The 17,473-nt window shown below is 36.7% G+C and overlaps 1 protein-coding gene across 4 annotated transcripts in view; it reads right to left on the bottom strand.

The window, feature by feature from the left end:
• The window catches only part of SORCS2 (sortilin related VPS10 domain containing receptor 2), a 562,584-nt gene that overhangs the window by 16,608 nt on the left and 528,503 nt on the right, over window positions 1-17,473 (bottom strand). For all 4 annotated transcript variants that reach the window (XM_082051270.1, XM_082051271.1, XM_082051272.1 and 1 more), the window contains exons 20-25: window positions 16,327-16,460; window positions 14,873-14,996; window positions 13,060-13,172; window positions 11,308-11,433; window positions 8,375-8,474; window positions 7,272-7,374 (exon numbers count right to left, since the gene is read on the bottom strand). In XM_082051270.1, coding sequence (XP_081907396.1) covers window positions 7,272-7,374; window positions 8,375-8,474; window positions 11,308-11,433; window positions 13,060-13,172; window positions 14,873-14,996; window positions 16,327-16,460 — 700 coding nt within the window. The remainder of the gene's footprint in view (window positions 1-7,271; window positions 7,375-8,374; window positions 8,475-11,307; window positions 11,434-13,059; window positions 13,173-14,872; window positions 14,997-16,326; window positions 16,461-17,473) is intronic.

The raw sequence follows: 17,473 nt of genomic DNA, 5'->3' as shown, positions 1-17,473 counted from the left end.
AATGCTGTGCTGTTATGATCACTTCAACAGGTCCGAGGGCTCCTCCAACACAAACATCACATGAAGCCAAGCCCTGCATCACTCTCCTCCCATTAACTTGATGAGAAGAGCCACACTGAAAAGAGGAAGGATATTCCTCATTACCAAAATAAATAAATTAGGTAATTAATTTTCATTTTTTTTCTCTAGGGCCAGTAACTCCAGACTGTTTTTAATGCATCTGCTAATGAAACTGGTCATGTGGAAAACAATATCCCTCTCAATCAGACCTGCATCAAACCTGTCAAACTGCTCACTATCAGTCCACCACCAAATGCCCAAGGGAAACAAAACCCAGAAGAACGTCTTCGCAACACATCTGCAGAATTAGCACATATGTTTCTGCAATAATTAGGAGACCTTCTCAATCTGTATTTCTGACAAATTGTAGAAATATCAATGGCATTATCAAAATATTTTTGACACAAAAACGTTATCCATCTCAAACCCATATGGAACATCGGACCTTTGCGGCTAAGGAAAGGGAGCAGAGCTGCCAGTCTAACTGTTGTCTGCTGTGGCCAAAGGCCCTGTCTGAAACCAGATCAACAAGGTGTGTCCTTCGGTGTAAATCCTGAGGCTTCTACACACATCTCTGGTTAGAAATCACTACATTCGCAACACATACTATTAAACATATTAATGGGTTCCTGAATAAAGAAACCTCTCAACTTCATAAATAACCATTAAACATACTGTTGTGAAGAACACTTCTTTACAGGTTACAGATGAAAGGAGAAAGGGTGTAAGCTGTTATTTCTCACTCACCTAAACCTCATGAGCCCAATCCTGCTAAGTACAGATCCTTTGTGGAAGGTATAAAGCTGAGGTACACAGTGACTCTTCTGTACTTTCCTTCGCTCCTCACACTTACAGAAGGAAAGCGTCTTAGATTGTAAGAGAGTATGGATGGGAGGAAGGAGAATATTCCAAGACTTGTGAAGGCATACATGGCAGGCATTTGACCTTTTATACATTATAAAGATCTCTACGTGTTTCATATTGGTTTAGTTTTACAAGGCAGAGACTCAACCAGGCTGAAGAAAATGATGGCCCAAGCCTTTTCAAGGGGCATTTTTAACACGTGCCAGATGTTCTGTTTATAAGGGACAACGCACTGTGGGATGAAACAGGATGTGGATACTGAATCCGTGCTCAAGATGGGCCCAATTCTGGTTATTTTCCAGATGTTCCTCACTACTCTAGCAGGTAGGAAAGAAGTTCCTACCCCTAATTATACAGAGAAAAACCCTTGTGTACCTTGATGTGTTTTGCTCTTCTCGAGCAAGCAATTTATGTTGAGTCCAATGTAACTGAAGCAGGCGGAGCTGAAATGCTTGGTCTACATAAAAGACTACTGTGAAAACATGACAAGACATGAAATTTGACCCAAGAGATTTGTATCAGCAATATAAAAATTGAAAGCACATTTTTAGGAACAGCGGAAAAGATTATGCAATAGTTTCTTTTGGGGGTTTACTCTTCAGCTGCAAAATGCATGTGCTTCACATCCATCACTGGAGACAATTACCTCTGCTGAGCCAGCACTCCATGGTTTACATTTTTAGTTCCGTTTGTTTTCTCTGTAACATTTTATTTCAATCATAAAGAAGAATAAATATTCATGCCTGCTTTGAGGACCATAAAAATATGAACTGGAAAATAATTCTGGACAGACTATGGCTTTCACCAAGCTCTCTAGGTCCCACACCTTTTAGAAAATATTTCAGAAACCTTTTTTTTTCCTTCCTATACTCACAAATTCTAATCAGTTCATAGCTGGAACTGTTTCAACTTAAAAATGTTCACCAGTAAGAAACACCAGGAGAGGGATGAGATATTGATTCCCACTCATTTAAACTCCCTAGCTTATTTGGCTTTCAATTCCTTCCTTGTGGAGCCAGTATTCACTGGCCTTTATACGACTTCATTCATTTTCCAGAGCCTTGATTGAGATTCTGTTTAGTATAAAAAATAGGAACATATTCACATGGCAAAGGATATGGAATAATGCAGCATTCTCTTGGAACTTAAATAAAACTAACAACAATAATAATCCATTAAATAGAATACTTTATTGTGGTGTTGGCTTTATTATGTTTGGATTAAGGTTCAGGTGACTGACTTCTTTGTGCTTTAAGGCACTCCTGATTTACTTGCCTCTTTCATTTCAGAATTCTTTTCTACATGCTATTACTTTGATTTCTGAGGAAGTTTTGATGAAATATTATGGACCATTAAATTAGTGCCTGCCTTTTTTTTTTTTTTTTTAACCAAATGACATGGATTGGGACTAAAGTTGCTCTCATGGAACATAAAAGTAGTATAAGCAAGGTGGGAAAAAAAATGGGTTTTCTTCAGAGAGTGAAAATGAGATAGTAAGTCAATGAGGCAGAAAGATAACACAGTTCTGCTCCAGATTGTGGAAATGACCCAGGAAGGGGTTCATTTACCAAAAGTGGCACTTGATAGTAGCAGGAAAAAAAAATAAAGGAATACACAGAAAATGGTATACATTTGGCTGAAGTAGATTCATGGTGATTTGTGAAAACAGCTGAAGTAGATTCATGTGACTTATGAAAACAATGTATACAGCTTTAAGGACACTAGCAGTACTTTGCATGCAAATTAAAATATGAAGATTTTCATACTCTTTTACAGAATCAAATTTGCTACTATTAAACAGGTAAAATACTGAAGCAGAAAAGCCAACTATTTGCTCTGGTTTGGCTACTCTAATATCCTGTTGTTTTACAGAAGTAAAAAATAAGAAAGGATGATTTCAGATCTTCCACTAGTAACCTGATGATTTCATGGCAGCTTTGATGTGCTTAAAATATAACTTTCCTTTCCTCTACTTTGCCTAGTGCAGACAGTGCTATTTGCCTTCTCTGTGCTGTTGTCCAGGACCTCACACCAAAGAAGCTTGCTCTGAAAAGATGAAGAAATCTTTTCTGGATGCCAACTTGAAACCCACAAAAAATACAAACATTTTTTCTGAGGGAATGGAAGAAGTATGTTTTTACTGTACCAAATTTAGTAAAGATGGTGTGGTATAGAAACAAATATATGCAGGTCCCAGATCTGCATTAAAAAACAAACCTGATTTCTCAAAAATATTTTCCAGCTGTTTCATATTGTTCTGGTCAAAAGAAGCAGCTGTAGTTCATTGTACCTGGATGCTTAAACCACTGAAGCATACTACTGAGCATTGTAACATACTGTTTGCCTGAGGCATCACATCGGCGATTTCCATACTCAGGAAACAAGAGCAAAGAAAAGGCGACTTATTCTCAGCTTGCCCATCATCCATGTTTGTTGCCTACATTGCTGCTTGTGCCACAGCTGCAGTCAGATTTAGCAGCTGGGATACAACCTCTCACTCCTTACTGCCATCCTGAAAATTTCCTCCAAAACCAATCTTTGTTTATCAGTGGGATACGACTAGAATTATTTTTTTAAACTATCAGCATTTATTACTTACAATCTACTTTTCATTTACTGGGTAAAAATAGCCCTAATCTGAATTGCTGATCACAAAGGATCAAAACCCTGTGTGTCTCAAGACTTTTTGGCTTTCTATTATTTTTGTCCAAATCAACCCAAGCACCCTTGGCATTGCTAGGAGTCGCTCCACGAGCTCTGGGGACTCCAGCACCAGATTTCCAAGCACATGTTCCTGGAGAGAAGTGGCTTCATGCACAAATAGGCCATTAGATAAAGAAGCAGAAGGGGAGTGGGGAGATGTAATGATAAATGCTTGTAATTTTCCTGTATGTAAGAACAGAGGGCAGCAGTCATCTTAGTCAGTGTTTAGGTGTTTGGGATTAGAGTACATTGAAAACGATGTAACCCACAGGCACCTAATCATTAACTAGACAGCAATGACAACTCTGATTATCCAGCTGACCCTACAATTTTAGTTTTGATTAGAGTAGTGGGAAATAATACAATTTTAATATTTTCTTTTAATGGGCATTACTTCAGGAGCAATGAGACAGTGTTGGTTTTTACTATGCATAAAACTAATCAGCCAAAATCCCACTACCTTTATATGATTCAGGCTCTGTTTTTCCCCTACCCCCTACTTAATTAGATAAAATACTCTCTTGGTTTTCTGCATACGAGGCATCTGACACAGAATCTTATGCAGGACTGTGATTTTTAGATTACTGTTCTCCCTCAAACTAATCTCATGACATTTACTTCTTGCAAGGGACACCAATTTTTAGCGCTGGGTATTGCAGTTTTCAAAAATGGCAGATCAAACAGGAGCAGCAGGTTTCATCATAGCTGTCCTGATTGCCCTGAAAGAATCATTACAAAGAGGTATTAGATTAGTCCCTCATGTCTTGTCAACACAGTCTTTCATCTCGTAATTCTGCCTGACAAAAATCAGTATAAATTAAGACCCTGGTTCTTACAACATGAACTTCAGAGAAAATCTGGGCCGGCAGGGCAGTGACTACACTTGGGGACAAGGGACCTCAGCATGCAGGAACCATGAGGCAGTTTGGGCAGGTTTCTCCATTTTCCATGGAAGCCGTACTATGATCTACACAGAAGTTCACTATTTTCTCTTCCCTTTTCCTCACAAGTCCTGAACAGTGTCTCTGCTCATTGCAAATGGATGAAATGCTCTCATGTATGAAGCTGTAACCTCCCTGTCAGTCCAGTCACCATCTTATCTGCAAGCCAGGCTCTTCATCTTGCATCTTTCCAGTAAAAAACTGTCCTTTAGCCAAGGCATGTCCCTGCAATCTTTTGCAGACCACCTGCAGTGCTTGTGCCCCAATTCTAACTGCAAGTCCTACAGAGCCAATTAGCACAGTGATAAAACAAAGATATATAAACCTTTGTCTGACATGAGGGGCAGGGAGGAGGAGTTTTAAACTTCTTCTGAAGGGAATATCTGACTATCAACTTACATAAATGAAATGAAAGCATCATCAAACGTCTTTCGCCTCCTCCTTAATTTTGTGAATCATATAAAAATTATGGACAGTATTAACATTTCAACACTTTACAGGTGTCTGCAATTTCCATGTGAAAAAAACCTATATTTATATTTGCATGTTTTTTCTCAGTTACCATAGGATGCAGAAAGTATTCTTCTGCTGAAATTATCTCCTAAAATTGAACAGTTTTTGTTGCCTATGTCATTCTTTCAGCAAATTATTTTTTAATATACAGGCATATAATATTGACAAGCTGCCTTTGTGCGTTACAACCTGTAACCTTTATATCTATAAAGGACACTCAGCTTCGCAGTCTCAGTCCCCATAGACCAGTTTGTAAACTTACATACTCACTGTACTGACTTTAAAAGGACTATACGTGCAAGTAAGTACTCCATGGGGATCCAGCAGTTCACCATCCATCTTTATACCCAGAGAAGGCTCTTTTTAAGGGATTAAAGATTGGGGTGGGAGAGGAGTTCACAGGGCACACACAGGGAAAAAGTGATTTTTCAAACATAGCACCAATTAGGCACTCAATATTATTTGAAGATGAAATGCAAGTGAAGTATCCAACCAAAAAAAATTGTCATCTTGAAAAGCTTAGCAGGAATATTTAAAAAAAGTTCTGTCAGACATCTCAGAAAAAGATATGATACAGACTAAAACTGAATACTACTGCATGGTCATTCATCAATGCCAACAGCAGTTTTCAGGCTACTGAGAAACATTTGAATATATCTCACAATCCTCCTCACACCTGAATTAAACCCCCATAAAATTTAAATGCAAATGATTTTCACAAATATATACAGAAGCACGAGAGACATTAAAGCTCACAATTTGCTATAGTTTCCTCATTAATAAAAGCTCTATTTATAAAGCAATAGTTCATTGGGCATTTTAGAAAGAACTTAACAAAAATAATTTTTTTCTTCCTTGCTTGAATATTTTATACTTCTTTTGCCTTCCAGTAATTGTGTCTGTTATTTAATTGCTCTCATTTAAGAGCTAATAAAAGATATAAATTGTACAGCTTTCAAAAGAAATCACAAGTTTTATGATCCACACTACAAACAGCAAATCCTCCATGTATTGCTGTTGAAATAATATAATTACATCACATCAACCATTTTTATGCTTTTCCTTGCTGCAGGCACCTAAAATAGCAAACTGGGTTTTTATTGCGTTGTAGACAGCGTGATACAACATTCTGTGCTTTGTCCTTTAGAGCAATCAGCCACTATGACCTCTAAGAAATATAGGTGCTGTGGTGAGAAAATGAAGAGGTTCTTGGAAAAAGGGTTTTTTCTCTACTGACTTAAAAAATCTTCACTAAACAAACTCTTACTTAAATGTTACCTACACTTATTGCTATCACAGACTCAGTGCCATATCTGTTTCTATACGTTTATGTTTATTTCAAATAAAAATCAATCTTTAAAGAATGAAACAAATCAATAGGAACCCTCACTAAGGACATGATGATGAAGGCTTGTTTCCAGTATGATCAAGCCCAATAGCTTCTAAATGCCCCAGAGATACAAAAAATAAGAAAAGCACAGCCAATGACTACAAAAACTTGTTAAGAAGAACAAAATTCTTCAGATTGCACAGCATCCTAGTAGCTATAATCAAAATAAATCGCAGACTAAAGACCTATCAGACCGTCAAAGGCTGGCATGGTATCCCATGTCCGTTTTGAGAACCTGCCTCTCACAAAGGCCACTTTCAGCATTATTTCTCCACTCAACAAACTCCAGTGTCAAATTAATGCTAATCTGTTTCCATCACTCATTCTACGTGGCATTGCCCCAGCAATTAAAATGTAGTGTGTGCAAAGAGAAATTCCAGAGTGCTATGTGTTTTGATAAAACTACTTTTTTTTTTTTTTTTTTAAGCAAATAAGCATTGCAGATGCACTTGTTGTTCCAATAGCTTTTGTTTATTCATAACTGCTAGGAGTAATGAGGTATGAATTTATTACGAATAATATTTTAGTTCAGCTCTCTTTCTTGATGATATTTAGACAAGCTGAACAAACTCTCCATAGTTCCCATATTGCTGCTATTTACCTTGGAACACAACAAGTGAAAGCAAGCATCCGTGCAGTACCTTGATGTCTGAAAAGTTCAGAAAAATACAGTTTTCGAAGTGATGGACTTTTTGCAATTCTTCAAGAAACCTCCTTTTCAAAGAACAAACTCTGCTTTGCTGATCTGTGGATAAATCTAATTCTTAAAATGTGTATGTTGTTGATTAAGGTTCACTTGCCTTTTGAATTTGTAGAGGATGAAAGCCCCAACTGCGACTAGACAGATAACAAAGAGAACCACAATAGCCCAGTAGCCACTGCCTCCTCCAATCCTCTGAGAGTCTGAAATATGAAATAAAAGAAGAGTTTAGCATGCCCTCTTTCAGATCAGTTACATTCTTAGGCTTTCTTTTCCATTTAAGTGTCACGTCAAAACCATTTGTTATTTGTGTAACTTCACTCCATCTGTAGCTTCTTTAAAAAGACAACAACACAAAATTAATTGGTGACTTGTAACTAGGAGACAGTGGACCAATTAAAAACAAACAACCCCCTGAACATTTAATTATTTGCATACTCAGTACGGCTTTTTCTGGGTATCTAAAGTTATCATAGGAAATAATGACTATCTTAAGTACGTGTGTTGCAAGAGCATGGCTCTATTAATTTCACTGATGGAGAAACTAAGGCTCTCAGCAACAAATGCACTCATCAAGGACGTAATTTGGTGAAGGTTGGACTCAACATGGGCTTCTTTCAAGCTCAACCTGTTGTGCTGGCTAATGAACGTTAGTCCGTTAAACCCAATGAGGTACCACAGCAAGACTGTAGCACCATCCTGCATTAGGGATGAGATTAAAGAGCTCTGTCTTCTACAGAGAGCTGACAGATAAAATATCACATCAGTATTTACATAAATTGATTGCGGTCAGCTAAGTTGTTCTCCCACAAAACACTGAAATAAGAAAGAAGGATATATTATGGGATGTGATGCACAAACAAAAATTACAGGACATTCTAACACAAGGTTCAAGTCAAAGCTGAACTTTCTAGTTAAAACATCGTTTGAATGTATCTCTGTTCAAAACACACATACATGTACGCACATATACTCTTCTTCAACAAGCTTACAAGTACACAGTGAATCCAGAGATTGCATACAAAACACCTGTTTTCATTTGTTTTAAACAGAGAAAAAGCATATAATTTATCTCAGGACAAGATGAGAGATACAAGGCAGAGATGTACACATGCATATTGGTAGAAAGATTTTTCTCATCTTATCAGAACTCAGACAGGTACGCGAAGGTTGGTCTTTTGGGAGCTTTGTTTATAAATTTACCTGAATCGGAGTCAGCTAAAGTCACTAAGACCCAGTATCCTCCCCTCAGAAAAAAACTGATGTCGTGTGCATTCAAGGCCTGCTTTATAGCCGCTATTCTCTGAAAATACAACAAAGAGAATGTCAGACATCTCACACTCTGTTCCACTTTGAGAGACTCAATGCTCTAAGAAGGAAAACCTCTGCTTCATTAAATGGTGAGAAAGTCAGAAAGCATTTGTCAATGATGAGCTGAAATCTTAAAGGAATTCCATATTTTAAAATGATGCAAAACTCCACAATCTATAAAAGCTGGAGAAGTCCAATTTTCAGAGCCAAATCTTTCTCTCTGCTTGCCAAAGCCTTTACGTTTGCCCTGTGTGTGACAGATAGCATGTCATTTGCACACACTGTTGGGTTTACTTCAGTCATAACTCACAGAATGCATAATCCATATTAAAAACTCTCCATTCTTCTAACCTGTCAGAAGAAAACCTGCAATGTCACTTTAGATTTCTTGCTATGAAAAGTAACTGCTATTTGATAATGAACTGCACATCATAATTTACCTCATCTCCTTACCTATAATGGCATGGATTCCTTCTATACCTAATTTTTAACAATACTCTGTAGAAATATATACATCCATCCATGTGGAAAAAATCAGGATTCCTACTATTTTTCTCCAGTGTATAGAGAACAATAAAATATGGTCTCTCACATTTTTATGGAGCAGAACCCTTAAATATACCATCATATCCTAACCCCAGCTGACAAACTGTGTGAATTTTCCCTTCTACTTGCTTGTGTCTTCAAAATGGCTAATTTTCTAAAAGATCAAAGCTAGTTTTATACTCTATGCCTTATAATTTAAGAAACAAGTACCCATAGGATACCAAATGAGAAACATATTTTATATCCATGAAACCTTCACAAGTAACTCCTTTTATGATATTATCAATTATGGTGTTCATTTTTGACAAGACTTTGCAGTATAATAGATAGAAATCCTTGTGGCCTCACTCATGTTATGGACAGAGACTACACAGAAGTTCAAATTCAAATATCCTCACTCATAAAGAGAAATATCCAACTTCTAAAGCTATTCCACTGACTTTATTACATTTTTTTGTGAGGGAATGACTCAACATAAGGGTGATGTGAGCATGGCCTCAGTTATTTTACAAGACAATTACTCCAGATATCTCCTAAGTATTTTCCTTTTGCACAAAGTCTGAAAAGAGAATGGATATGACAACTATATTGATTAGCAGCCTTTAAAGTGATACTGGCACCATTTAAATAGTTAACTAGTCTCAGGCCAGGTTCATTCATGCGTTGATGATATACAATGCAAGAGGGACCAGTACTTTAGGCTAATCTGACTTTCAGCCAGTAAATGAAATTACTGAGCCTCATAACTTTGGATATATCATATTTTCCTGGCTGGTGTTTGAGGAAACCAACATTTGCTCTGGTTTTCCTGAAGTAACTAACACTTGTTCGTTATTTCTCTCCACGCCCCTGCTTTCCCACCTAAGCCTATACGAGCTACACTTCCACAAATCAAAAATTTGAATCTCCTGTGAATCCAGTGAAAGTTTGTGGCTTATTTATTTCACTGTTAGACTGATGTTTTTTTCAGTACTCATGTTTTTTTGTTCGTTTGTTGGTATTTCTTTTTCCTGCCCCAAGGTGTTTATTGAGCACCGTGCTGCCACCTCTCCAACTTTTTAAAAAACAAATCTAGTGTTTGGAGCTCTTCTCTAGACTCTCTGAGTTACGGTTCTTATACTAGCATTTCAGTTTTCTATATTCCTTATCTACACCCTTTTCAATGAGAATATTTGAACATGTGAACACATGGCTCCTTCACTGTGGTACAAAAATAATGACACTATTCAAACTCTTACCCACTTACACATCTTGGGGTCTGACTTGCCCCTTTTGCCAAAGCAACTCATTGGGAATTTTCATTTAGTAGTTTGTCTAAGCAGAACTCCGAATCTTCCTCAGAGCCTCTGCTTTCCAAGGAATAGTTTAAATGCACTTTAGTTCCCAAACTCTAGTTTAAATGAACTTTAATTGACTCTTTCAACTGGCCTCATCCCACTTTACATTAGACATGTAACAGATATGCATAAATTAAGTGACCGAGTCTTAGAACGAAATACTTTTGAAACTGTTGTTTTCTTAAAAACAGGTTAAATCACAGTCAACTTATATTTCTGCATGCATAAAATTGAAAGAAAAAGACTTTTTGTCAGAATGGAATCAAACTTCAGAGTCATCCAAAGGGGTCCTACTATTACACCACCAACTTATGTTCTTTGAAATTGCTGGCTACTTTGACCAGTAATGACTCCTGTTCTAGATCACTAACTGATCTAGATTCATCTAGATCGCTATTATGGAAGAAATATGGTTTGGAAATAAGCAAGGAGAAACTCATGTCTGATTTTACTCCTGTGTTCACTATATTTGTTTTTTGTCAATTGAAAATGACATTTGCTCATAAAGGCAGAAACTACCTGCTTGATGCTCTTTACATTATAGGTCAACTATTAAGATTCTGTTTCTGTTTGACCTGAAATCTAATTTGTTTCTGAAGACAATGCAGAGATGGTTTGTCATTCTTTAGAAATATCAGTGTTCTAAATATACTCTTTGATCTACTGGATCCTCACAGACTGACATGCCACCCCTGTTGTTTCTGTTTAAAAAACTGATTGATATTATTCTTGAGAAATACACTAATATCAGCTGCTCTATACACTGTCGAACACAGCAGTCACAGTGTTTCTAGCTTTTACATGTCTCCTGTCAGGTGGGAGTGAGACCTTCACATAGTTAGGGAGCACCTTTTAATTTCACATAAAGACAATGAGAGTACAGTCATGGACTGCAAAACAGGATGGAGACTGTCCTAACCAGACAGACATTGCTCTGGTTACCTTATCACTAGTCACGCTTCTCTTCCTTTTTGGTTGGTTTGCTGGTAGCAGCACATGCAAGTCAGCAGTTGTGGGCAGACCTGGTTTCACGACTGTCATGAGTGTTTCTTCAGGTATATTAGTTTCCTGTGAAGAGAAAGGCATATGGCAAATTAGAGGACAGTGTGCTTTTTATTTCACAGAAAATACACAAGTAACTCCACACGTGTCTTTTAGTCTTTGGTGTTCAGATCCTTAATATTTAGAGGCGATTCCACCAGAAGCTAAAACATGAACAAAGCCAAGCATAAATTAACTGAAATGTGAGCTGCTCTTTGAAGATTGGAAGAGCTAAGCATTGTTATCGCATTAAAGAGATTTAGTGGCATCATGGAAAGAAGCAAACTGAAGTGGTAGGCAGTTTTAGCAAAACTCTGCAACGGCTGTGCATTTCTAGGATAACATAAAAAAAATTCCTAAGTGATTTAGAATCCATTGTGGGCCATTCAGACACTTAGTAGACTTAGAAGGGCATATTCATTACAGCTAACTTTAGCTTAGGGAGGCTACTTTTCCATCTGTGTTTAATGGATGAAGAAGAGTCTTCCAGGGTGAGACTAACAGCACCTAAGTTCAGTTCCCAAAATTGTTATGAATATCTGCAGACCTCACTGAAAGTCAAGTGCACTCCTTCTCAAAGTCTTCTAGTCACAAAGTCCTCTATGTGTTGTACAATATAGCCATACAATGTTAATGACAACACCCCGGGCACTTTCTGTAGCCTTCATTTCTCAAACAGATTCTGAAAATCCAGTAAATTGTTCATATTCTTTTGCAAATGATTTAGTAGTTACTAAAATGCAAGGACAATTTTATAATGGATTAAAACATTTGTTTGACTGACGTTGGTTATAGAATGGGTTTAAGTTGAGAAAAGTGGGAGTTTACTCGGACATTTGATGTGAACCATTAAAAAAGGCAGGAAAAAGTATAAAAGTTAAAGTCCCAGAACCCCATTTGCACTACAGTAGATCCAGGAAATGTCAAGTGATTTCTGACAGAAGCAATTTTAAAACATTATCAACCTGCACCTCAGTGCTCCTTTCCTCACAAGAAGTCAGTGTGTGCACACTCAGTTGCTGGCAGCGTGTGTTCCTGTGGGCCACTGCTCTAGAGCTCACAGTTTTATGGGGTGGCTTTTACTTGTCTCACAGAACTGCTGCATGGCTTTGCACTTGATTTAACGTCCAGGATTCAACTGCTTCCAACTGACATTTCTTTTGCAAATGTAAGCCAAAAAAACAGATGTATGAACTGTTCACCTATATATTATATGTAATTTTCAAAGTTACACAACTGATGTTGTAATTTTTTTAACTTCTGCATTGTTTTTACACAAAGTCTATGTCTTTTCATATTACACAGGATCCTTTGCTTAACGTTAAACATTATCAACATTTTCACATTTAAGGTATTCTTCCTGTTTTGGAGTCAGCAGTATTTGCTAACGCATCTATCCCTAATCCTAGAGAGCAATATTTAGCATTAAATCCAATTAGGCTGTGTTAGACCTAAACTTTCTATGTTACAGTATCATCATCTACAGCCTTCACATAAAAGCAACACAAGGCTAAAACTTGTGTGAAATGTGGCTCATGAGGTTCACTTGATTATTTTTCTCTGCCTCCTTTTTTCTAAATGAGAAGGCATTAACTTAACCTTCAAGCTTTATAACTGGTGAGGGAACATTTTACAAGCAATCTGAAAGAGCACCTTTGCAAGAAGTCGTGTTACCACCCGTCCTATGTCTTCCCTCCACTCCGCTATGTCCGGGTTGTACATGTCCAGGTGCTTAGTAAACTTCAGAGGAAGAACATGAAAATTATCTAGAAAACAAACAAACCCCCCCAAATAAACATTTTTGAACAAGTAACAAATCAGGGAGCAAAAACAGTTCTGCAGAAATGAAAGCTGAAAACATATATCTGGCAATATTTGCTGTGCAGGGCTGCAGTATCTGGGAACCCCAGTGCTCTGTGTTGTGTACTCTCGCATGGAGCAAGGGTACACTCCTGTCAGGCACTCACTTTGTTTCTGGATTTTTGTCAGCATCATCAAATTTGTGCCTAAAGATAAAAAAGCAGGAAGGAAAAAAAAAAATAAACAAACCAGATTTACTCTGGGGTCATAACCTTCACAATAATTTTTCCTTAGGACAATGCATCACACAGATGTGGTTGGTTTCTTTTATTTGTAATGGGAATGCGCCAATGGATTTTGTTCTCACTGAATCATAGATATGTGGGTTTTGCCCGTTACATGTTCCTGTTCTTCACGTAAAATGAACACTTTATGTATTCCATCAACTAGCTATGAAAATAAGAACAGAAATGATATATCAAAGGCTAACTACTGCTCTCTTCAAAACATAAAAAACAAGGTACATGTACAGCTTTTCTCTGGACACTGTTCAAAATAGCTGAAATACCAGAAATGGGCTGTTCCTCAGTAAAAAGTCTCTAAAGTCTTTCCTTTCTCCATTTAGGCTCACTGGATGAACACCTGGGGACATTAACGTAAAGCAGAGGAAAGAGAACCTCTGGAATGCACAAGTCAAACCTGGCCTCCCCAATGCTTCTGACAGAATTGTATTTTAATCTGCTTTCCTTTTCAAGAGGTTTTTTTATTTCCCTCATGACTAGTACTTCCTTGCACTTGGACTGGCCAACAATAAGAGCACATGCAATGCTGGAAAGCCAGAGTCATCGATCTGGTCGCACTAAGTTGGGTTATAGTTGTGAAGATTTATAAAAAAGTGAATGCACTTAGAAGTGGTAGCATAAGTGTTAAATCCATTTATCTTAGGAAAGGGGAAGGTTCATAAAAGCTGCATTTAGTGAAATTATGGTTTTTACTAATTAATACATATACTAAAATCAAAAATAACAGAGACTTCTTTACAGAATAGAGATGTATCATGTTGTGTATTCATTATATCTGAAGGCTTTGAGCTCTGCATTAAAAAGAAGCTTTTTCACTTATCACAATTCCCACATTTGACAGCACAAATACAAATGTAGAGAATTCATCAGCATTACATTTGTCACCACATGATAAGACACAACAAAACACACCAGGGCACGATGTGAAACAAGAGCTGAAGGGTTATTCAATAATTACAGTGGAGCTATATTTGATCCAAACTCTCAGATAAGCATCAAAGGAACAGTGATATATTGTGATAAAAATCAATTATTTTACATAATTTTAATGCTGAGAGCATATACACAACTAAATTTTCCTTTTTACAGCAGTATTTAAACCATTTTATTTAAAATTTCTAAGAAATTCTCGAGTCATAGGCCAAAACAGTACTTAAACACTATTGCTACATATAGCATTTGAGAACCACAGTAATATTTAAAATAAGCAAAAGAAACAAAACTTTTCAGATGAAACCCTTTCATACAATCACACTGTTCAACTTCACTGAGTTACCTAGTGACAGTTAATCCCTCTAATGTTAACGATTAAACAAAGCATTGGATGTAACTTTACAAAAAGTACTACAAGAGTAGTATCTCACCAAAAACGTGGACAACTTTTGAATCCTGAAGCATGGAGCTCCCACAGGAAGCCTGCACTGTAACTCTGACGTCACCTGTCTCAGCAAACTTTGTCACCAGAAAATTGTCCAATGTAAGGAGTGGCTTTAAAAAACAAAGGTAAGTTGAAAACAGAATTTCAGCAACAACCACAAGAACAGTGTCTGAAGAGATAGTCACTAAAACTATTAACAAAAATGTTTCACATCAATTATTCAATTAGTCAACATTTTCTAAAATTGTTCCATTACAATTTTCTATACAGGATGTTTCTTTCCCTAAATTGAATGTTTATAAACAGAATAGCTGCCATATGGGGCTAACATTTCTTGTAGAATAATTGCTAGAGTATTAGGTTTTCATTTCGATTCCACTGAAATAAACTGATTTTGAGTCAGGCTCACAAATCTCTACATGAACATATATATCAAGCCATTTGCCTCAAAAAAAGTGGGGTACAGTCAAGGTCAAAAGGATTAATTGTGTCAACTTAAGAGCATGACGCATGGAAGCGCACCAGCCCACCGTAACCTCCAAGGCAGAACTGAGATACTCTGTTCCCTGACCACATCTGTATGAATTACAAAACCCTTCACAAGATGACATCGATCTGCAATGCCTGTTCTAGCAATGGCAAAGTCAATAATAATGAAAAGATACAGGCTGAGATTATGGTAGACAGCACATTTACAAGAAGAAAGTTCATTGTGCTTATCTGAAGCATTCCTCTGTCGTACTTAGCCTCCCTCATAAAGCAAATATTTTACTTATCTGTTATTGAAAGAATTACCTTAAAAGAAATTAAGCCAGCTAGAAAATAAATATTCCCAATAGAAGTACTTGGATATTTATTGCTCCAGGATATGTTTATCTAGACTTTCTCTTCCCATATGAATATCACTAGATTGTTTGAGTGCTTTCACTGTTTTGATATCCCAGTTATTTTTGGTATGCCACTTGATTTTAGACTCACAGAAAATACTTATCTATACAACAAATATATATATATTTCTGTACAGCACTTAAATTTACAGTACTCACATTATCAATATGGAAGTGCATAAATCCAAGTTTCATCATTCACCAATGCTATGATTCCAAATTCATTCCTGTCCACAAGTTTTTTTTCCACAGGTAATGAAACAGAATAAATTGTTGTTCCCCCCCCGAAATAAAATAGGTTAGAAATTCAAACCAATTCTAGAAGACAAATTTCCATTTCCACATAAGAGGTAATGAAGGGAAATCAAAACCTTAAATGTATGTGATAAAACAAGAGAAGTTAGACACTGCTCACCATCAGATATAACTGGCTATTTGGAATGAAAGGTGGTCTAAAAGAAGTCATGCAACATGGCAGTATTTCTATTAAAGTAAAAGGTGACACTCAACCTTTATTATTTGAAAATAATCTCAGTCAAAACCAGTCATGTACCTGAAGATTGTTTCCTATCCACCAGTAGAAGACTGTCAAATTAGGGTTCTTGGGCAGTATGATGGCTGTCAGGTTCACCTCCTGGTTTCTCCCAATGACTGGAACCACTTCTAAATTTAAAGCCTGCAGTGGAGCTGAACAAAGTTCCCAAAATATAATTGAACAAGAATTACATCAATTTATTAAAGCTTCTTTCCCCAAAAGCCTCTCACCTGCACACCATAAGGTCCTGAATGTATTTCCCACCCTCCTCCTGCTTTATATCTGTGTTGAAAGCTATGGGCGTAATTGGAAGTATCTCATTAAAAATAAAAAATAAAAATTAAAAAAAGAAAGAAACAACCCACAAACACAAACAAAATGACAAAATTGTAGCATAATGTGACAGATCACCAAAATGCACCTCTCTGATGTACTATTTTTTGGTTGCATGTCCAGTTCTAGAAACCACAAGCAAATATCTCAAAAGTAGAAAAGGCATCTCAGTTTTTGTTTTTGTTTTTAAGGTAATGAAAGATCAAATGAATAGAACTCTAACAACTCTCAAACTGGTAAGGGAAAAAGCAGAAAACTGAAAACAAATGTTGCTGACTACTAATTTTCATTATAAAATATCAGCTGTTAGGATCACACCGCACATAAGCTCTCATTAATGAAAGCTTTAAAATAGATGTGTGTATCAGGGGAGCATTTATTTGCAACTCAGATAACCCCTGTACTCCAAAATACACATTTAGAATAAGTTTGTTCCTTTCCAAACTTTTGCCTATGAAGACTGTAAACATTACTATTTGTATAAAAGAAATGCATCATTACAATGATTTTATCTGCTTCTGAATGTTGCATTTTGCTTCATAGTACAATAACTTTCTTGAAAGCAAAACTTTCCCTCAGAGGTATCAAGTATATCTTTTTCAGATTATCTGAAGATAAAACCTTTATAATAGTAGTATAACGTGATAACTAGAATTTCTTAACTTCAGCTGCAACATCTATTCAGGATACCAAAACCCAGTATGGTCCAACATGCATGGATTACACAGAACGAATAGTAACCCATCCATTTATGTTTTACTCTACATATTTTTTTAACTCAGTCAAAGGTCTTTCATCTCAGTTCAAACTTAAAGGTAATTAACACCAGTCC

This window comes from Streptopelia decaocto (assembly GCF_964273445.1).
Source record: "Streptopelia decaocto genome assembly, chromosome: 4".
NCBI classification, from domain to species: Eukaryota; Metazoa; Chordata; class Aves; order Columbiformes; family Columbidae; genus Streptopelia; species Streptopelia decaocto.
The sequence above is the reverse complement of the archived record's forward strand: the minus strand, read 5'-3'. Positions and strand labels throughout refer to the sequence as shown.